Below are 22645 nucleotides of genomic sequence, written 5' to 3' on the forward strand. Positions count from 1 at the left end.
ACTGTGAGCATCCATATAGAGATACAAGTTCACAGTCCTACCTGATGCACCTACTGCTATCTCACACATCTGATATTTTGATCAGCAGTTGAAATTGTGTACCTCTAATGTGAATGTTCTCTATATAGGACACTAACCATTTGTGTTTGGTTTTATACGTTGAGTTGCCGTGTGTTATGGATTGTCACAGAAGTTTGAAATGTTCCCTGAAATCATTGAGAAGTTGTGCTTGAAGCAATAGAGTATGTGTACAGGTATACCTAGTAGTAAATTTTTGTCTCAGTATTTTTTGTTAATGGCAAGGAACCCAATATAAATACTGATGTACTAAAAGCATAAAGAAATCATAGGAGGGAAATATAAAACTTTTCCGGAAAAAAATGTGTCCATATCTTTCATTTCTATTATCTTATTATCCTGCTTGTGAAGAGAGATGCGTACATTTATGGTTATATCCCATGAAAATGAAGCTTAACTTGTAACTTCAAAGAGAATTGAAATTCCCTTTTACTGTTAATTATTAGATTTGATACAGTAGTTCTTTACCGATTTGATACAGTCATTCTTTAGGGAAGCATTGAAGTTCTTGGAAGTTGAATACTAACTTCATGTTTTCCATGGTTTTTAAAGTTTTTTCTTTTAAGAATTTTCCTCCATTATCTCTACAAGATTTTTCAAAGCTGTTTCGTTGAACAGCTCTAATAACGAATGGCTCCGTGTCATTCTCACTGTCACAAACATCATTCAGGGTTTTTTTCCAAATTATGTTGTAAGAGTTGCTTCCTGCTACTTGGAATATCCAAATTCGGGTCTGCCTGCCCTGAGCCCATGGGTTGGCCACTCCCCGCATGCCTGCTTCAAGGAGAGGTGGGTGGGCAGCTGGGGGTAAAGGTGCAGCGCAGCATGGTGTGTGCCGCGGCAGAGCTGGGATGGCTGCGAATTAATTCCCTGACAGCAGGAAATAAATACATATACACACACACACACACGTACGCCAGCTGCAGCACTGGCTTTGCACAATGGTGAGTCTTTCCACCAAATGTGCCTTGCTGTGTAGCATGGCGCTGCCAGGACTCATATGTTCACCCATGCATGCATCTGGTCCCAGTTCACCCCGTGTGCTCAGTACAAGTGGCTGCCACTTCATCAAGAAAAGCTCCTCAGGAGATGGATGCCATGACTAGCAAAGTAGCCTGTGACCTGTTGTTTCCGACAGGAAGGAAGCTGGAGTGACCTCGTGGAAACCAGGTGCTTTTCTTTGGATGGGATACTAGATAAGACACTGAAGTGGGTGAAGGAGTAGTGAGGAGGATGGAGCTAGTAGTAGAAAACACAGCTGGGAGCTCATGTAACGTGGGCAAATAGTGAGATGGTGAGGTGGGAAACTGAGGACTTCCCTAAAAGAAAACTAGCGATACAATTTTATTCTTGCACCGATATAACCCTATAGGTGGATGTTCTTATGCTGGAATAAGAACACGCCACTGTGATTGAAAGATAACTCATCCGTGGTGTGTGTGTTTTGCCACATAGAAGATTCCTGTGTCAGGTAGTGCGATTGATGTAGAAAGGAGACTGAGGTTCAAGAATTAAGAAGATGCATAAGGTTGATACTGAGAGGATGGGAAAGCTGGGGTCAGAGTATAGTGGGAGAGTAAGAGGGATTTGCCCTGATTTAGGAGTGAGGATTAAATGCTTTTTCTGAATTGCTCATATTGTGTGATATTTTTGAGTCTGATACGCGTGATTTTCCCCCTCTCAATTAGTTCAAGTAGTCTTCTGAAAACTGCAAATTGGTTCTGTAGCAGTGCTTCAGGGAGAAAGTGGAGTTTTGGGGAGAGAAAAAAAACAGAATAAAGTTGCCGAGGAACCCGTAGTCTCCATGGTTTTGTGCCTCAAGTCCACATGTGAGATCCCTTGTAAATGGCTGCACTAAACGGCATGCTGTAGCTGTAATAGCTAATCCTCCAGCTCCCTGCAATGTCTCTTGACAGCACTTAAAATGCTGTTCTGTAGGTTACTGTGGTTGCTATGCTGATTTTAAAAGATTTAATGAACAGCTTCGAAGTCACTATTGAAAGCCTGTATTTAGGGAGGAGGCTCGCCATGTAGCGGTGTGACTGTTAACACTGCAGATTAGAATTGAAATGTGTTCAAATTTGGAATACTTATTGAATACTGAAAAGGGGAAAAAAGCCACTGAAGTCCTTTAAATGAAAAGACTGTGCTTTAGTATTCAGTATTCTGCAAACCATCGTTATAAATCTACTTCCAAATGTTTATCATACTCTTGTGGAAAGCAGTGTGCAGTTTGAAATCAGAAATAACTCTTTCAAGCTCTCCTCTTTTTATGAAGACTTTCTACGGTTTGTCTAGAAAATTACCACTTTACCATAAGTACTGTGATAAGACTGCCATTCACTTAGGAAGGACTTGGATGTCGTTAGATGTGAACACTTTTCAGCACTGGCACTAGATGTGGAAGAAAAATCTGGTAATGGAAGTGTCATTTTGTTGAATCTGACGCTTGTGAGCCTCAGGCATTTCCCTAATGTTTTAATATTGTAGAGGCCTGTGCTTTCATTGTTTGTTTTGAAGTAACTTCTTATAGCAACTCATAATTTTGTATTCTAACATATTTAGTTTAATATTGAAATTTGAATTAAGGTTTTAAGTTTCCATTCAGCAGAAGAATCAAAAATATATTTTGTGGAATGAAAGACTTTAAAGTGACAACTTCCCTTAAGATGCAAAAGCGACTTCCATAAAGACCTAGCGAAGGAGCTCTCTAATTGCAGTCAACAATTAATCAGCAATGAGTGTATTGATGAACATAAAACATTTTGTATGGTATTTTTCAATAATTCTGTGGTGCAAAGAACACGCAGTTCAAATAACTTTTGAAACGGGGGCGGAGGCGAACACAGACTAATCCCATCTGTTCCCTCTTACTCGGCAAATCAGTTCTTCCAGCTCTGAAAGGTCAGTGGTACTCTATTACCAGGATGTGAGCTGATCCTGTTAAGTAGGGAGTTGGTGCTCTGGCAAAGTTCCCTATACAAACTGGGAAATATTAAATGTTTTAGGCTTTGAGTTTTGCTCCGCAGTTTGACTGATTTTTATCCTCCTCTGACTTTTGTATTTGTTGATTAAACTGCTGGAAAGTTTGTATTTTTCAAAATGGGGTGTCTATTACTAAATGTGAAACTTGGATTTAGTTGCTTTTTGGATGGTAAGGTAATCATATGTCTTTTCAACTTTTTTTTAGTATTAAATTACGTCTTCTCCAGTATCCTAAGAGCTCTTCTTATTTTCCTCCAGGAGACAGATGAGCAGAAACGTCACAAAATTGCCAGTGAACTTCTGCAAACAGAAAAAGCCTACGTTAGCCGACTTGACCTCCTAGATGGGGTACATTTTTCTTGAGTTTGTTTTTATTGTCTTGCCTTGAATTCACTTGAATGGCTATGCATAAGTGTGTATGTAAATTACGTAAGAGGTCGTATGTTTTTCACATTTTGCTAACTTTTCCAGTCAGTCATTGGCTCTTGCCACATAGCTTTGCCTATGTTTCTATTTTAGGAACACTACATTTTTTAAAGTATTAGAATTTTGTGAATATTAATGCAATATGTTATGTGTGTGTAGATGTCACCATAAGCAATAGTAGTGCATACTGGTAGCCCTTCCAACAAAGAGGATGGATAACCATTTCTTGGCTTCTGGTGAAATGGAGAAGGGTATCATTTTATAATACTGAAATCACCCACCCACTAGAAAATTATGAAATCTTGCAAATTTGAGCCACCTGATCAGAATTTTTCTTTAGTGCCAAAGAACCTAGGAAGATGCCCATTCTAAACTGTATATCCCCTATTTTCCCACTCTATGTTTAGACTAAATCCTATTGAAGTGAACAGAAATTACTCTTCCTGCAAGGAAAGGGTTGAATTCTTGTGCTCTGTAGAATCAAACTGATATTTCATAAATGTGAAAGTCTGTAGTTCTTGAGTATTTTCCGTTTTAAGTCTTGTTTACTTTCTCATAACACTTGTATCCATTTTACCTGGATACCTATAGCTTTGTATTACCTTACTCCATGATATTTTTCTCAGACGTTGCTGTTTAAATTTCTCAGGTCTAATGCATAAATCTTGTAAAAACAGTTGATGAAAAGTAAAAACTCTCAACTGATACAATAATTGTTTAGGCTGCTTGGAAATCTAAGTAATTGTCCTCATGAAAGTGGATTTACCTAGCAGACCCACATTGGGATGGATATATGGTGTGTTTTAAAAGAGAAAGTGTTGCAGAAAAAAGAGCTTTGATTTAGAGAAGTTTAAAAATAAAAAAGGAAAATGTTTGCTTCATTCATAGGTTTTTCTGACAGGCAATGTACAATTATTTTCCTTGATGCGATCATAAGTGCATTACTCCTATGCCTGCTTTCCAAATACTAACAGGACAGAGTTCTGAAAAATGAGTTTCAAGCTCAGCTGCTGCTAATGAGAGGAAAGCAGAAGACTGGGAAGGGACTGTTACGTTTCTAAACTTGGTTAAAAAGTTATATAGCCGTTGTAGTCTTCAAAGTAACTTGTCAAAATTAACTAACTGTCCTCTCGGAGATGCAGCAAAGTGAGCATGTTTTAAAGTATATGTGAAAGTGTATGGCTTTTCTCCTTTTAAGACACTTTTGCTGTCTCAGTTGGGATTACCGAAGTTCCTGTCTTCAGACTCTTTTCTTCTTTCCCAAGCCCTTACCCAAACTTCTGAAGCCCTTTCTGGGGAGATGCAGTCTGTTCAGGCATGGGAGCGGGAGACAGAGGGACCATAGCTCCCCATAAGCACTGTTTTATGTGATCTGCACGTCTCGAGCCATTTTGTAGCTGCAGCTAGTCAGGTAGAGCCCACTGACAGGGAAAGAATATTTTTTTTCAAAGAGACTGTAGTAGAGTCCAGTCAGAACTGGGCCCCTTTTGTACTTTAAATGGTATGTGGGGACCACTCATAGTGTGCCAACTACTTTGATTTCAAAAGGATAAGGGGATACAGCATACAAGGAGAGTGGTTGGGCTAATGGTGATCAGACATCACGCTCATTGAAAAGAAAGCAGAGTGGAAAATACAACTGGAAGACTGGGAAAGCTGAGATGGTCTAGCTGTTAAAACAGACAGGGTGCCTGGAGTTGATCCAAAATGGCACTACTTCAGTTTGGCTTTCCTTATCTCTCCTCTACCTGCAGTGCTTTCCTGGGTCACAAGAAAAAAAAGTGGGGTGTAAGGGGAGGAGAAGCTTTTAACTTCTGGTGAGGGAAAGACAATAAATTAGTTTGTCATTACCTGTCTATATTATTGAAATATTAATCTTGCCTCAGTTGGAGTAGGAGGGGTGGATAGGTGGTCTTCCATTGATTAAAGATAATAGGCTGATAGGTTTGGGGCTCTTTTTCTGTATTGCAGGTATTCTATTCCAGACTCCTTGAGGAAGCCAACAGAGGTTCATTTCCAGCTGAAGTTATTAACAAAATCTTTTCTAACATTTCATCGATAAATGCCTTCCACAGTAAATTCTTACTTCCAGAACTTGAGAAAAGAATGCAAGAATGGTAAGAGGCAATTCACTGGTTAATATACTACTAAAACCATGTCTGTAGAAACTCTGTCACAGGGTTGAGGCAGGGAAGGTACCTTTGTAATTAAGTGCTCCAGGCCCAGGAATTACTGTGGGTAGGAGAACATCTGCTCTTCCACTCTTCATCAGGATCTGACTCAGCAGAGGGCTTGCATCATTTGCTCAAAATAAAGTACATGTATCCCACTGAAGCCAGTGAGATTACTCATGATTAAATGCCTTGCTGAATTAGGGGTTCAGACTGAATTATGTGCTACCTGGTGAATTCACTGCACAGAATACAAAATTGAGATAAATAACATGTATGTGTTTTGTGCTACCCTTGTAGTACAGTAACCTTTGTTGTTATTGCTTTCTGTAATAAGGTGGGATACATTCTTGTTTTTCTGTGTTTTGGTTTTCTGTTTGAAATAAAAATTCATGTCAGGTATATTTTGGGGCCATTTTTCCCCCAGCTTTTCTTGACCTCTATTTGGAGCAAGCAAGAAGGATAGCTGAGGTGTAAATATACTCTGTAATGATCATGTAAAGGTATTGTAGTATCTTTATCCTGCCTTGGTGTATGTGATTCTGGAGATACTAAAATACAGCCATGTATTTTCGGTCCCTTTTATGTAATTGTCAAAAAAAAAAAAAAAGTCCCAAACCATTGCTACTTCCCTACCTTATTTGGGAAAAGGGGTCACGTCATTTAGACAAAACATTTAAAAAATTATAAATATTGTTTCATCCAGTTGTTTCACCTCAGCACCTGTTTGGCTCCTGTATTCTATGTTATCTAGGGTTTATTATGAGGAATTCAAGTGTTCGTCCATATATCATTTCCAGTTACACTTACATATAACTCCTTAATTGTCAAAAATCACACTAAAACATTGAGAAATAATGTATTTTTGTGACATATATGAAAATCTCAGACCACACAGTGGTGCTTTAGACAACAGCTATGTGTCTCCTGACTCTGTAAGATAATTCCCCTTTAAAATGATGATTATTTAAAATAGAATAGTTACCATGCACAAACACATGGTAGCCCTGTATCATCTATAATGCAAGAAAGTAAATAAAATGTAAGCATCATGAAATATAGGAAAGCTTACACCTTAACTTATGTTCCTCGCAGAATGACTGTGTAAGGTAAACCCACCCTTTTCCTCTAATCAATTGAAAAAATCTGATAGGAAATATGAATGCCTGGATTAAAGTAGAGGGCATATTCATGAGAAGTGGAGTTTAACTTAGTCCAATGATGTTTAAAAAGCAGCTTACACTACATTATGTCAGTGCTGTATATATTTGAAATTAAATTTGTCATGTACTCTTAAAATTTTGCTCTAGACACTTTGTAAAGCACAGAAGATGGGTTGCACTACCTCATCTATTTGCAAAATGCTAAATTGCACAGTAATAATGTCTGTATAATTACATAGCTTCAAAGGTTCAAAACTAATAAATTGCATCATAAGGATATTATCTTTCCCACGTTGCTTGGAAACAACCTCTGTGCTGTACCTGAGACAGCCTGTTTAAATGTCCTTAAAACACTAGGCTTTTGGGAGGAGTTAGAAGAAGGGGTACAGTTGAAGAGAACAATTTCTGATCATTGCTGAAAGAAAAATCTGGGATAATTTTTTCTCCCCATCACCAGTCTCTGAAACAACAGCTTCTGCCAGATAGAGAGTTCACTTTCCTCAGCAGTTCCCTTAACTGGACATAGAAAATACTTAAGTATGTTCTATTGGTAGGTTTACGCACTTCTATTTTTCTTTAGCTTCCAATAAGAATAGCTGGATAAAAATTTCTGACACTTTCCCTGAGTTGTGGTTTGTTTTGAAAACTTAAGATAAAAATATATAGTTTTTGAAACTGGAAAAGCAGATCAGAAGCAGATTCTTCTTTTTTAGAAGAAAAGGGAGTGTGAATCTAAGCTTATTGGGTGGAAATGAAATTGTCTGGTAGTTGCATTTTGAGTGAGTTAAGCAACAGCTGGAGCTGAATATCTCTTTTACAACATATGGCTTGAAAACACTGGAAACAGCCTTGTTGCAATATATTTCCCATGAAAAGAGCATAACAGAGCATAACAGTGATCCCACATCAAATAAAATACCCATCTAACTCTGTCTTTTGTACCCGAGGATGGCCAGTAGCAGATACCTGGGGAAGAATATAAGAACACAGTGTGATAGCCTCGGCGCGGAGGGGTGGTGGTGAAGAAATTACTCTCAACACTCTCAACACAAAGTTTTGGAATCCGTGGCAATTACAGAGCTGACCTACTCATATGATTTGTTTTGCTTTGAAACTGCAACTTTCAGTTTTGTTGGATGCCTGTTAGCTTGTATATTGGAAGAGAAAGCAGTCGTTCTGTAGTCCCCTTTGCTGTGCTGTGATTTTACAGACCTTTTCTTAGTTTTTTTGCAGCCATGAGAGTTTTAAATGAGAAGCTACAAATTCCGATTAGTAACTCAGCGATTTCATGTTTGAGTTTTTAGAATGCAAATGTGAATACCATCGTGGTCTGATAACACAGAAATACAAAGTGTTTCTGTACCTGCGTTACAATGTGAAGTCCTATTTCTTGACCCATACAACGATGCTATCTTTGTTGTCTGGCAATAGTGCAGTGCTGATTTGGGTCCATGGTAATAGTTCTCTTTCTGATCTCTCTATCCAAGAGAACAGGAACTGTCTGGGACCTGACAGTATTTAGTAGAACTTCGTGTTTTGGCTGATGGTGGTGCGTAGTGTTTGAATTTGAGATGAACTAGTTATCTATACTTGTAAGTCCATCAAGGGAGGATGCTGCTCTCAGAAGGTTCTGCTTTCTGCAACTTCCCCTGTCCTTCCTCTTCTTTCAGAGCTCTTTGTGTGATGTGGACCTTGTCTTTCTTACCTGAAATGATGACGAATTTGTGTTTTTACAGCCTCTGTCTTTGGACATATTAGGGCCTTGCATGAAAAGTAGTTGTGAAATGTGTTAATCTTCAGAGACACTGAAATTGCAACGCTCCGTGTAAATGAGCTGCTGTAGGTATCCAAGGAGCAGGCATAGCAAACTGTTCCTACTTCTTGGCTTATAAAAGTTTTAACATTTTCTTTTAATATCTGTCTAGTAATAGTTGTGAAGCAGTTAAGTAGAAGTATTCTTTTTTTGTGCCAGTTTCTTTAGATACAAAGGATTGCCACAGTCTTTTCTGCTTTAAGGTTTTTTTAATTGCAAAATTTTATAATTACGTATCTGTTAAATTTATCAGAAAACTTTAATGTCTGTGGGTTTTTTTCTGGTGACCTTTAGAAATGTATTCAGATTTTCTTCGGTTCTGTTGGAATTGGCATGATTTATATTTTATTTTCAGTTAAAAAATATGCTGCATTGCAATAAAATGACAACCCAGGGAAGTAGCATTCAGTGAATCAAAGGAGAGGGTGTTTGTTTTAAATTGCTAGCTTGCCTTTGAAAGTGTATGTGTCTGCTGGCATGCAGAGTGGTTGAACAAATATGTGAAGCTAATTAAGGGTGGAGAGCCTTGGTGATTTCAGAGACCAGCTTCCCAGCCTATCTTGTCCCCTTCTCTAGTTGCCAGGCCCAGCAGTAGCTCAGACCTCTGCCAGGTCTTACACAGGTACCTTTTGCCCCCCCGGAGGCAGCTGGAGCTCGACCAGCCTTTGCCACTCCTGGCAATATTCGCTATTGAAATAACTTTTGCCTTCTGCACAGCTTTTGTCTTGGAGAAGTGGTGTGTTGGAGTAGACTGCTGAAGTAATTGCAGTAGATTGCTTCGCTTTAGACCACTACCGCAACACTGATTTTAGACTTTCAGAAATCCAGAGGTACTGAGTTTCTGAGTCTGTCCTTGAAAATGAAATGTGAAACGTGTTTCGTAGTGTAGTTCTCAGAGATGCATGTGTGCTGTTCTGCTTTCTTTGTGTGCATCGGGAGCGCAGTTTCTCTCTGCCTCTTCATCAGTTTCTTTACTACTCTGTTTTATTTGAAGATGCTGTCAGTAATTGGGAAAGATGTGGGAAAGTTCTCACAAAAGACTGGAATCCAAGGGATTCTCTCTACTTCATAGGTTTTCTTAGATAAATAATGATTTTTAAAAGTTGTGAATACATGTATTTATATAAGGCACAGAAGGGAAGCTGTACAGTATGGATTTAGTCCTCAAACAAAACCACAGGTTAGATATTTAGAGGGTAAAGTATGGTCAAAAGAAGATAATGTAGTTTTAAGGAACTGCAAATAAAATGAATTAGGCCACGTTTTGTAAACAAAACCTTTCAAGTTTTTCATTATAGATAGCATTTCTTTAGCGCTCTACATGACCTATAATGCTTATACATCATCAAAGAGGATACAAGCACTCTTTCTATGTTAATTCTGGTCAGTTTTAATGGTTACGTTGGAACTCTATGTGAGGTGATCCCAAACAGAAGGATTCTCTATTAAACGCTTGAAACCATTTTATAACTTTGTATGACTTTTTTTCTTTCCTGTTTGCTCTGAGATTCCGCCCTCTTACTTTGCAGGACTACCACCCCCAGAATTGGAGATATTCTGCAAAAGTTAGCTCCTTTCCTCAAGATGTATGGAGAGTATGTGAAGAATTTTGATAACGCAATGGAATTGGTGAAAACATGGACTGAACGGTCACCTCAATTCAAATTCATTATTCAAGACATTCAGGTAATGGCGAGAATAATGTAGATCTCCAAGTAATACAAGCATATACAAAAATACATAGTTTTGTGGGTGAAAAAAAGGATTGAAGAGAAAATTAAATACCAAATCCCTTAGAATTAAGGGTTGTTGGTTTTGTCCACTTCATACCACATTCTGTTTCTTCTCCTTCTCCCTTCATATGTGCACAAATACCCACACAAATCCAGACTTTCCACTGCAAAATGGAGGACCAAAGTGTAAAGGCTGAAACATGAGAAGACTAAAAAAATACTACATTTTGTTGTAGATACCAAAAGTAAATACTGTTTTAGGATAAAGTCACCTATCAGTGCAACTGCAGATCCTTGCTCTGAATCCATAAGTATTGTGTTGGTTCACACCAGTGCTGTTACGCAGAGCACTGCCCTTTGGAAGTCAGTATATAATCCTAAATGCTGAGCCACAAAAGGTAAAGAAAGCTTAACAGTTCAGCAATGCACCATTCTTTTCAAAGGTGCGTTTTATACCCTCTAGTGCTCCCTGTAGGTTTCTCTGTGAATTGGCAGGTATGTGTCTTCTGCAGACTGAGCAGCTAGAAATAGGATAAGGTATTTCTGCTTAAATTTTACTGCTCTATAGGGTCTTGTGATTCTAAGCCAGGGAAGACAACTATGTGTATTTTAATGTAATCATTTAATTGCATCTAAGATTATGGAAATGAATATGCATCTTAAAACACTTCTGAGGGGGGTTATGTTATTGTCATGGTTTAATCCCAGCTGGCAACTAAGCACCACGCAGCCGCTTCCCCCTCCCCCCTCCCAGTGGGGTGGGGAGGAGGAAAGGAAAAAAAAGTAAAACTCGTGGGTTGAGATAAGAACAGTTGAATAACTAAAGTAAAAACAAAATACACTACTAACTAAGAATAAGAATAATTGTAATGAAAAGGAATACAACAAAAAAAAAAAAAAAGAAAAAACACCCAAGAAAAGACAAGTGATGCACAATGCAGTCGCTCACCACCCGCTGACCGATGCCCGAGCCACAATCCGCACCTCCCAGCCAGCTCCCCCCTGTTTATATACTGGGCATGACGTTCCATGGTATGGAATACCCCTTTGGCTAGTTCAGGTCAGCTGCCCCGGCCATGCTCCCTCCCACCTTCTTGCACACCTGCTTGCTGGCAGAGCATGGGAAACTGAAAAATCCTTGGCTTAAGATAAGCACTACTTAGCAACAACTAAAACATCAGGGTGTCAACAACATCATTCTCACACTAAATCCAAAACCCAGCACTGTACCAGCTACTAAGAAGAAAATTAACTCTGTCCCAGCTGAAACCAGGACAGTTATGAATGAAACTCAAAGAAAGCACTCCCTTCTCAGGTAGATAAAATGGGCTATAAAGGTATATTTTAAGAATTGTTTTCTAATACGTGGTCATGAACTGTTCTTATTAATTCAGTTGTAATTCTTCTGTCTGAGTTATTACAAAACTAAGTTAAAATACAGTGGAATTGGGGAGGTTTTTTTGGTAGGACTTTTATTTGTGAATTCTACTGGATACTTAGAAAACTCTTTTTACAATTACTTTTAGGAAAGAATTTTTAATTATTTGGTTCAGTAAAGTGGTTCTGTTTTCTTTCAGAAGGTCTATCATGCATGTTTCAAAATACATTATTTATGTTTTATTTACTATAATTACTTTAACTTTTATTTACTATATCCTAATAACATTTTTGCCTACTACATTGAAGTATGTTCACAATTTTTTAGAAAGAAAAAGTGTGTGGAAATTTGACATTGCAACATCACATGCTAGAACCAGTACAACGCATTCCACGCTACGAGATGCTTCTAAAGGACTACCTAAGGAAATTGCCTCAGGATTCTCTAGACTGGAAAGATGCTGAAAGTAAGTATCTTCTAGACATTAAAAGAGCTGTAGTAAGATATTAGTAAGAGAATACTGTAAATTAAAGATATTTTCAGGAAAAATAAAGTGAAGAAGCAAAGTCCCGCTGAAAAGAATGATAGAATTTCTTCAGTGGAGTTGTAGGATTCTTTGAAAAAAATCTGTTTGAATAGTGGATGAAGTTAATATAAAAACTGTAAAGCCTTTAGTATTCCTCCTGGAGCACATAAGTTTTGCTTTAGTTTTGGAATAGTGCACAGGTTTTGATTTGTTTGCTTTGTGGATGATCAGGGGTTGTGGTGGTTTTTCTTTGGTTTTTTGTCGGCATTTTGGTTTGCTTTATGCTCGTTTGGAATGTGTGTCTCTTATTTGTAAAAAAAAGTGGAGTTAGACTCATTATTGTATTTTTAAGCTCCTGTAGGGAAAAAGAACAGCCCATTTTAAAATTTATTCCTCTCTGTATTTACACAAGAGTAGTTCAAGATATTTTCATGGATTGTTCAAAATTACTCACCAGATAATTTTTTTTAAATACTTCATTGTTAGTACTATTACTGTAAATATTTGTAATATGAGCTGTTTCAACTAAGAAAATATAGTTTGACATTCTGGACTACTTTGAGAAAAGAGAGGAGAGAACCATGGCTGTTCATGTCACAAAAAACGTGATTCTAAGTGCTGAAGCTCTAAAGTAACGTGCAATAATTCTCTTCTGTTGTCTCCAGATTACAATTTCTATTTGGTGGCTGACTTTGTCATGCTTTCCACTTCACCTTGGTTACTTTTTATTGATAATTTGAGAAATTTATTGTAGTGTCTAATTTACATAAAAATTACATACAATTTTGTATAATAATCCATTTTTTTCCATGTACTATATAAATATATAAAAATGCAGCTTTTGGGTTTTACTTTTTTCTTCTTCTTCTGTTTAGAATCCCTGGAAATTATATCCACTGCAGCAAGTCACTCAAATAGTGCAATAAGAAAAATGGTAAATGATCTTTGTTTTCCTGTTCCCTTTTTAATATATTATGTTTGAGTATTTAGCGAGGGTAGGAGTGTGAATTGCAAGTCTTCCCTAAAATGGCAAAAATGGGTTTCTTGGGTCCAAGTGATTGCTCCTACTTCATGTATTTATACAGCTCCTGGCAATGATAGACAAAATCTGTCATTGCACCTAATTCTCTCGAGTGGAAAATGGGACAGACTGGGTTCCTCTCCTGGCTCAAACAGCTGATGCTACGCTGGACTCTAACCCCTGTTTCATCTGTTTCTGTCAGTGGAAGGATAATGTTTGTAAAGAGTAGTTACTGTTTCTCTACCATATCGAGCTGGCATGATCGGTACTTCATTAAGTATGTGAGATATTTTGGACAAGAAATAATGCAGGCTGTATCTATAACTGCATTTTTAAAATTCCCAAGGAGATAATATTTCTAAAAGTACTTGTTACTGTATCAGCTAAGTTAATCAGTCTGTATGGCTGACCATACATACCGGGTATATATATGTGTTTTTCAAAGCTAACATTCTCCAGACTTACGCAAGCTCCCATCATTTCATTTAAACATGCTTAAAGATCTGTGCTTTTAATTATAACTGTATTTTCACTCTAAAGGAGAATCTAAAGAAATTGTTAGAGATATATGAGATGCTGGGAGAAGAGGAAGACATTGTGAACCCTTCAAATGAACTGATAAAAGAAGGACAGATCCTTAAACTCGCTGCTCGCAATACATCTGCTCAAGAACGGTATCTTTTCCTAGTAAGTGTGGTGGCCTGTGTTTGCAGGAGTGGCTGTATACCTTTCTAGACTTGAACTACCAAAGAGAGAGGGAAATCCTCTTCTAGCTGATGTCAGTGCCTTTCCTCTAGTGATATCAGAGCATAAGAAAACACCATTTAGAACAGAATACATGGTTTTAAAGAAATGGAACCAATGTCCAGCAACTCAGTTTTAAGTAAGTGGCTGCTGATTATAAATGCAGGTCCTAGAGCACGAGAACTTTGACATTCTCATGAAACTGAAATGCAAAAGCTCAGGATTTTAGTCCTGATCGATTGTGTGCGTTGGGGTCCCAGTAAGTCTCATGGCCCTGTGGGAGCTTGTTATCATGGCAGGTCATCCTCCTGTCAGGTGCCTGTGTCCTGTCTTGGAACTAACAAACTACAGCCATGCTCCCTTACAACTCCCTTGGAAAAGGTTTGATGTAGTTCATTGCTTCCCATGCATTAAAAATTGCTAATACGTTTTTGCTTATGGGCCTCTGGCATTGCATGTCTTCTGGTTAATAAAGACCAGTAACAGGTTGTTGAGGCACAACTCCTGCTTATCTGTGCTTCAAACAAAAGGAGAAATCATTGAATAGTAAGACCTCAAATGGGGCTGGACAGCTAATTAAAACGATGTGCACTTCATATGAGAGGTGACAAGTTCAAATGTGCTGTATCTGTGATACAGACTAGGCAATAGGCTAGACAGGGTTTCTATGAAATAGGATTTAACTGAAGTGAGTTTCTCTTTTTAATAATTCATTTTGAGAAAAATGTGAGAAAATGAAACACTATAGATCTGATTTAATAACTGTGCTTCTAGGCTGGGGCTTTAGACATTTAAACATTATTTAAAGTTCTAATCTTTAATAAAGGAATATATCTTTGTCCTGCTCACGTATTATTTTTTTCCTGTCATATTGAGGGTTTCAGTGAGTAAAACCTCTAAGAAATGTTCTTCTGTCTTGGAGAAAAGACAAGTAATGTCCTCAAATAATATTAGTTACAACTTCTACAAAACCAAATGGTGTTGGTACAGGGTAAATACAAATGTATGCACTGAAGAAAAGAGTTCTTATTCTGCAGTTTAGAGCAGGTTTTGCGGAACTGGGACATAAGAATGGGTTTTTCTAACAAAAGGTTTACAGTGGTATAAAATATCCAGTCTGAGTATAGTTGATAATAAATGCTATGAAGACTGCTGCATATACAGAGCAATTATTCTTATATCCACTGAAGCTGTCCTTTAATCTTATTTCTAAACAAATAAGAAAAAGCAGTTGTTTTGCATTAGAGCTTTGGTCTTCTTGTATATCAACTGAGCAGGAAAGAACCTGCTTTCTCACCCAGTAAGTCTAGCTTTGCAATGTTGTCCAGCTCTCAGTAGAAACTGTGGCTGCATCTGTGTTTTTGTTAATGCAAAGCCATGTGTTTATTTTTTCCCCAGTTTAACAATATGTTGCTCTACTGCGTCCCCAAATTCAGCCTGGTAGGATCAAAGTTCTCAGTTCGAACCAGAGTTGGCATAGATGGTATGAAGATTATAGAAACTCATAATGAAGAATATCCACACACTTTTCAAGTGTCTGGAAAAGAGCGAACACTGGAGTTGCAGGCCAGGTAAGCAGTCTTTTTATCTAGTTTTTTGGAGGATTAGTTATATACCCGCAAAAGAGTGGACTAATAGATTTGGAGAAAGGTGCAGTGGGCTTCATCTTAATATCAGTGTTTTGAAAATAGCCTAGGCTGCCAAAAATCATAAATTGTCAGTGTAAGAGTCTCTTGGAGTAGAAGATGCATCTACAATGTATAGTGCATTGCCTTACTTTGCAGAAATACCTAAGATAGCTGTGAATGGACTGGCTGGAAAATTGAAAGCAGCATACCTAACTGATGCAAAGGCAATCTGTCTGACTTAAGTGTTTTGGGACACTGAGCGTGTTAATCTCTGGGCAGTGCTGCTGCCTCTGGTACCTGAGCCACCTTGGTACAAATGAGTCTGTTCACCTCAGGGCACGTCCACCCAACAAAACTCTCCACCCCAGTGGGTTTATGTCCACAGAACATAGTTTTCTACAGTGGTAGATGGGCACCTGCTTTCCTCCATTCCTCACGCCTGTTTCCAGTCTACTTGTTTTCCTCCGGTCCCAGGTATCAGCCTCACCTTGGAAGGCAAGTTCTCCTTTTAGTTCTTGGGTCCTTTTCCTCCAATTGCACTCTTCTGACTGGCACTTTTCTGCTTTCCTTATTAGTCCTTGTATCCTCCTCTTGCTGGGTTACTTTCCCATTGCTGCTTTTTGCATTGCCTAGACTAAACCTTCCCTGTCTAGACTGCCCCACTTCAACTGAAGTAGGGTGCTCCACCTCTCCTTTTGGACCTGCTTAAAGATCCTGTTCTTAGCAGTCAGGATTTCATTGCAGAGAGGCGAGGATTAAATAAGCAGGAGGATGTCTGTGGTGGATACAGTTCTCTGTTGACACCATGTATTTGGGGACAAATCATAGCTTGCTAGCAAACAAGCTTGCAAGCTGCTTTCCTTTGTGGGGAAAAAAACTTGTAATATTTAATGAGAGTAACAGCAGTGAATATAGAAATATAACAGCATATAGAAATTTACCTACACTATCACTGAATTTGAAGTTAAATATATACTTTGAAAAATGACAGCAAAAAGCTTTCCACTAAGCTCTGCAAGACTTTTGGGGCATGTTTTTGGCTATCAATCACATCTGCTATAAATTGCTGTATGATGCCTTGCTAAGTATTTGGCAAGTTGTTATACCATACATCCATTTCAATGGTGAAAGATGGCATCTTGCTGTACCGTTTGTGAAGTACTTTTTAATTGGAAGAAAAATGCTGCAACAAAGTGAGTTTATTTTGCCAACTTTCCCGAATTATCAGTAATTAAAAGTTTGTTGCATTAGTTTATTTTAGGTGTGGGAAGAACATGTTTTCATGTTTTGTTTTAAGAACGTTTTTAGAATGCACTAAGTCTGTACAAAATTGTGAAGGAGTAAGTACCAAATGAGATCTTATTCAATTATATTAGAATAATCTTGATTAATGTATGAGTATTGTATATACCCTATACTTTAATGTCCTTAATTCATGAGCTCGTATTAACAGTGTTGTAATGTTTAATTTACCCTTGGGGTTTTCTTTACTAGTAGGCTTCTGTTTATTTTTGAGAATACTATTTGAGTACATTTCAATCACTGGTTTTAAACAGCTGGTAGATTATTTCTTTGAGAGTTTGCTGATCTGGTATGACATTTAATAGCTCAGCTTTTTTGTTTTTTAATGTAAGCAGGTAGGGAGAATTATTTTGGCTGTTTAGACAGGTTTCTTCTGCCTCGTATGCAGATGGTAGACCGCATGGGGAAACACTTATTTAGGATTCTGCTTGCTTAAAAGTTGTACTAATACTGCAAAACATCATGTGAGGAGCCATTTTTATTGAGATGTTGTAAAAGCTGTCTTTCACGTCCTTCTTAGCAATCCATAGAAAAATAAAATTTTGCATGGCTGATATTGCATGGGTACAAGAGGTTTTTTTTCCACATCATTATCCAAGGAGGAGGCCACTTTCAAAGAACCAGATATACTGTGGTGTTAATTCTCATTTTTCTGACTTAAAGTTTGCAGATAAACTGTTTTCATTACTAGCACTAGCCAGTAGTTTCTAATAGTACTATTACTTGTGATATAAGATGCTTTTCCAAAGGTTTAAATGTCAAAGTCCTGCTGATACATTTTAAAGACAAGGCTGTCGTACAAGATCAGAGTTGAATATGCTTCCTCTCTAATCTCTGTCTTGTCTGTATATCTCATCTGTACTTACTGTTAAGTCATCTGTATCTGCTTTAATGCATAAAAGGGAAATTGCTGCTGTTTGGTTTATAATATTAAAAGACATTTTTCCTTTTTTTTAAATGGATACTCTTCTTGCCACTGTAGACAAGTTTAAACAACAGCAACAACAAAAAAGCATTAAGGAAATTACTTTTGTTGGGGAGGGAGGAAGATTTAAGAGATACACAGGAGAAATGTGTGTTAGTATGTGAACTTAGTAGTGCCTGAAATGAAAGAAGAAAAAACAACCTACACCTAAACTTTGCATTGTCCTCTTTTCCTCTCTATCCTGTTCTCAAAAAAAAAAAAAAAAAAGAAGAAGAAAAAAGTCTAATAATGCAAATACTATTACTACTTTTAAATGCATTTATATTTGTCTTTCAACTTGAATTCACTGCTTAGTGGTTGCAAACTTGTGAAGCCTGAAATCTGCTTTTGTTTTCTGGTTTGGTCTTTTTTTTAAAGTTGGACAGTCAACAATTAGTATTGTTTAAATTTAAATTCCTGAGAATTACTTCAGAAGCTTGGCTTTTGCAAGAAGTTGTTGATAGTGGGATAATGTTTCCTGAACTAGTTTTGGACTAATGTGTCAAATATTTCTTTTAGTTCTGAACAAGATAAGGAAGAATGGATAAAGGTAAATTCATCTACATTCTTTATTTTCTAAACACTTTTTCACTGAAGCAATCAAAAAAGTAATATTCATATTTTCTGGCCGTAGCTTCCCTCTGCTAATCAATAACAGGTCAGAATGCAGAGAGTCTGTTTTAAATGTAATATGTTTGAGGAATTTCTCCATTGTTTCCTTAGGCACTTCAGAATACTATAGAAGCTTTTCAGCAGAGGAATGAAACTTTCAGAAATGCTATTGCTAAAGAATATGAAGACATGCCTGTTGAGGTTTCTGTAAGTTTCTGTTATACCTTTGTACCCTTCTTAGTACCCATTTTGTTCTTCAATAATAGAAAAAGTTTGGCAGAAACTTTGTTTTCAAGCTCATAATTCTTATAGCAGAGGAATTACAAAGTAGTCATCTTGTTGGTAATTGTTTTTCTTCATAATGCCAAATCTTATAAACAAGCCTCTTTTTTTCTTGAAATGCACAACAAAGTGCCCTTTCAGTGACGCATAATGATTTTTAACTGGGTTCTTTGTTATTTCTTGTATAGATTTCAAAATGCATCTTGAGCTGTGTTTTGCCATTTCCTTTCTAGAGGAAGAGAATAATTATTTTCTCTATTTAAAGTACTGCGCAACTTTTTATACTGGCTTTTTTTATTCGCCCATCCTCCCCCTGCCCCCCTTCAGAACGCAGAGCTTGGGAAGAGAGCACCGAGGTGGATACGAGATAACGAAGTAACCATGTGCATGAAATGCAAGGAGCCCTTTAATGCACTGACAAGGAGAAGGCACCACTGCCGAGCGTGTGGACATGTAAGTGCAAAACCCTAGCTGCTGTAGCTGGTGAGGAGGCTGGGGAACAGGTCTAAGCACCTACTTCTGGTGGCTGCTTGTTATGCTGCAGAGTTTGTTGCTGTGCTTGTGGCTGAAAGCAGAAGCTGTGTAATAGCATACCACAAAGGATCCTCTGTCTGCTTTAGTTGTCATGGTAAATTTGGAAGTAATTTATAGCAGAGGAAGATGCACATTTGTGTAAAATGTCCCAAGCCCCTGGACATACTACACTGTTACTCCTGAGTGGCCTCCACTGATCTCAAGTTTCAAGACCACATTAAACTGGCATAAGCCAGCGTTATTCCTGGCAGTACTGGCTGCCTCCTTTTGCCATTCTGCTACCTTCTCTCTCCTCTTTGCAAGAAGACCACGAAGACTTGCAGTTAAAACTTTTTCAATGGGTTAACTTGGAGCTGTTCCCAGCTGCGTTCCATGTGTAACTGTGTGAACATGCATGAAGCGTCAGGGAAGGAGAGAAGGTTAGGAAGGGGAGAGGGTATTACTGCTGCTTTCCATGTATGGTGCTACAGTAACGTATTGTCGTGGTTTAACCCGAGCCGGCAACTAAGCACCACACAGCCGCTCGCTCGCTCCTCTCCCCCCGTGGGATGGGGGAGAGAATCAGAAGAGTGAAAGTGAAAAAACTTGTGAGTTGAGATAAAGACAGTTTAATAAGTAGAGCAAAAGCTGTGCATGCAAGCAAAGCAAAACAAGGAATTCATTCACCACTTCCCAGCGGCAGGCAGGTGTTCAGCCATCTCCAGGAAAGCAGGGCTACATCATGCATAACAGTTACTTGGGAAGACAAATGCCATCACTCCAAACGTCCTTCTTTCTTCTTCCCCCAGCTTTATATGCTGAGCATGATGTCCTATGGTATGGAATATCCCTTTGGTCAGTTGGGGTCAGCTGTCCTGGCTGTGTCCCCTCTGAACTTCTTGTGCACCCCCAGCCTCCTCGCTGGTGGGGTGGTGTGAGAAGCAGAAAAGGCCTTGACTCTGTGTAAGCACTGCTCAGCAGTAACAAAAACATCCCTGTGTTATCAGCACTGTTTTCAGCACAAATCCAAAACATAGCCCATGCTAGCTACTATGAAGAAAATTAACTTTATCCTAGCCAAACCTAGCACATGTATGCCATTTTAAGATGACTACGAAATAGTAGTATGACTTGAGAGTTTTCAGAAATTAATAAAAGATGAGCAAACATACTGTGCTTTCTTTTCTTGCAGTTCAGCAGCTCTGCCTTTCTCCAGCAGGTGGTAGTGCAAGCCCAAGGTTTAATTTTTGTCTTACAAGTTATCTTGTATGATTTCTTTCTGATGTTTTTATGTGATATGAAGGCTTACTGTATTCACAGCGCTACTTTTGTGCTTTGTGGAACACTAGAGACTTTTTCAGAATCTCTGAATTATTGATTATGCAGTTGTCATCTGGGTTTTTTTTCCAGATCATTCTGTCTCAAAGCTCCCCTGTCAATCTTAAGATCACATCCTTCCTTTTTATTCCCCCTTTTGTTTAGACTCCTAACTACTTCCCTCTATTGTAGTTCTATCACATCTCCTAGCACTTTAATTTTAAAACATTTTTTCATGGGAATTAATTTGGGTCAGTGATGGTGTCTTTCCAGCAGTGACTAATTGGGAATACTTAACTAGTATTCTCTGGAGATACTAGTTGAAGGTAGTGATCTAGATTAGTACTGCAGAGCCCTGGTCCACAATAAAATTTTGTTCAGGTGTTTGAGTGGTTCGAGTCCATTTGTCTACCTTGCTTTCTTGAAATAACTACACTCATATTTTTTATGCAGGGCATCTTTTTCACCTGAAAGAACATTTCTGTGGAAAAACATTTCTAATGAAAGAACTTATCTCAGATCTCTCTTGTATTTCAGTTATATATAGATATCTATATTGTGAAAAGAAAAATCAGTGTGATGTTGGCTTATTTATTCTGTGTACTTATGAACAGATTCTAAAACTGTAAATTTAATATTTATTAGCAGGTTAAAAAATTAGCCATTTCTGATTTTATTAAATTTTTTTATCATTAAAAGTGCATCTCAGTTCTACATTTCTGAGGTTATGTAGAAAAAATGGTAAATGTACCTTTTCAGGTTGGCATCTAAAGGAACTCGAGGATTTTCTTCCTGCAGCATGGCTTGTGCTATATTCTGATTCTATTCCTAACTTTAACCTACAGATATAATTGAAAGCCTAATGTGATTTTATGCTAACTACAAAGTTCCACCAGGTAAATAGTAAAAAGCATTTGTAGTTAAGAAGCAGTGGCACAATTTTGGAAAATCCTTATTTTCAATTAAGTTATTGTTGACATGTCATAAAGGCATTATCTTTATTGTTCTGTATAACTAAACAATATATTACTATGTAGATAAAATAATACTAATTTTTAATTAAATTCTGTTTTCATAAGGTTTTATAAATACTTAAATTTTATATGTATGTTATCTCTTGTTTCTAAGGTGGTTTGCTGGAAATGTTCTGATTACAAGGCACATCTCGAATATGATGGCAATAAATTGAACAAAGTCTGTAAGGACTGCTATCATGTTATAACTGGTTGTACAGATAGTGAAGAAAAGAAGAAGAAGGGCATCTTGGAGGTATGTCATTTAAAAATACTATATGTGCATAGTTGCAAACAGTTTAGGCTCATCAGTAGGTGAAAAATGGTAGCATTCTTGCAGGGCTATTTTTTGTTTGAGAAATAAAAAGTATGTGGACCAAATGCATCCTATCCAATAGATTTTGGTTTTCACCATTGATCTTTCACAATACTACTTTGTTTCTTACAACTTTTTTTAAAGGGGGATTGATGAATCTTAGAGCTTGTTTGCTTCTTTCCAGTTACATCAGCTAATGTGATAAAACATTACCTTTCCTTATAAATCTTCAGTTTTCTTCTTCTGCACTTAAGCTGTCGTAGCAACAAAACCCACTGCTGCTACAATGATTCCTGAAAACATATACCCAAGCTGAAAGAACTGGGGATAGAGGAGAGGGGAGTGGGGGAGAATTTTGCTATTCAGAGTCTAAGTAGCAAGATACTGTTTTGATCAGTGTATACGATGTACCTTTAAGTCATCAAGTTGCTCTTAGCTTTTGACATCTAAAAATTCAAGGTCTCAATCAGGCAATAAAGAACCATGTTTCTCTTATGATCAGGGGGAGAAATAGGCATCTTAGAATTGCAATTAACCTTCACATTTCTTAAATCCCCCTTTATAGGCCCCTTTAAAACGCCTGACATATATTAGAGAAATATCATCCTAACTTTGTCAAGACATATATTTCTCCTGGGATGTAGTAGAGAAGGATTGACC

General features: G+C 37.7%; 1 protein-coding gene across 2 annotated transcripts in view; it reads left to right on the top strand.

The window, feature by feature from the left end:
* The window catches only part of FGD4 (FYVE, RhoGEF and PH domain containing 4), a 114077-nt gene that overhangs the window by 89122 nt on the left and 2310 nt on the right, over nt 1–22645 (top strand). For both annotated transcript variants that reach the window (XM_050895087.1, XM_050895098.1), the window contains 11 exons: nt 3322–3411; nt 5461–5606; nt 10166–10322; nt 12075–12213; nt 13149–13207; nt 13835–13981; nt 15437–15609; nt 18452–18482; nt 18656–18751; nt 19154–19279; nt 21785–21925. In XM_050895087.1, the coding sequence (XP_050751044.1) occupies nt 3322–3411; nt 5461–5606; nt 10166–10322; nt 12075–12213; nt 13149–13207; nt 13835–13981; nt 15437–15609; nt 18452–18482; nt 18656–18751; nt 19154–19279; nt 21785–21925 (1305 nt within the window). The remainder of the gene's footprint in view (nt 1–3321; nt 3412–5460; nt 5607–10165; nt 10323–12074; nt 12214–13148; nt 13208–13834; nt 13982–15436; nt 15610–18451; nt 18483–18655; nt 18752–19153; nt 19280–21784; nt 21926–22645) is intronic.

The sequence above is a fragment of the Gymnogyps californianus genome, chromosome 1, assembly GCF_018139145.2.
Source record: "Gymnogyps californianus isolate 813 chromosome 1, ASM1813914v2, whole genome shotgun sequence".
NCBI lineage: Eukaryota > Metazoa > Chordata > Aves > Accipitriformes > Cathartidae > Gymnogyps > Gymnogyps californianus.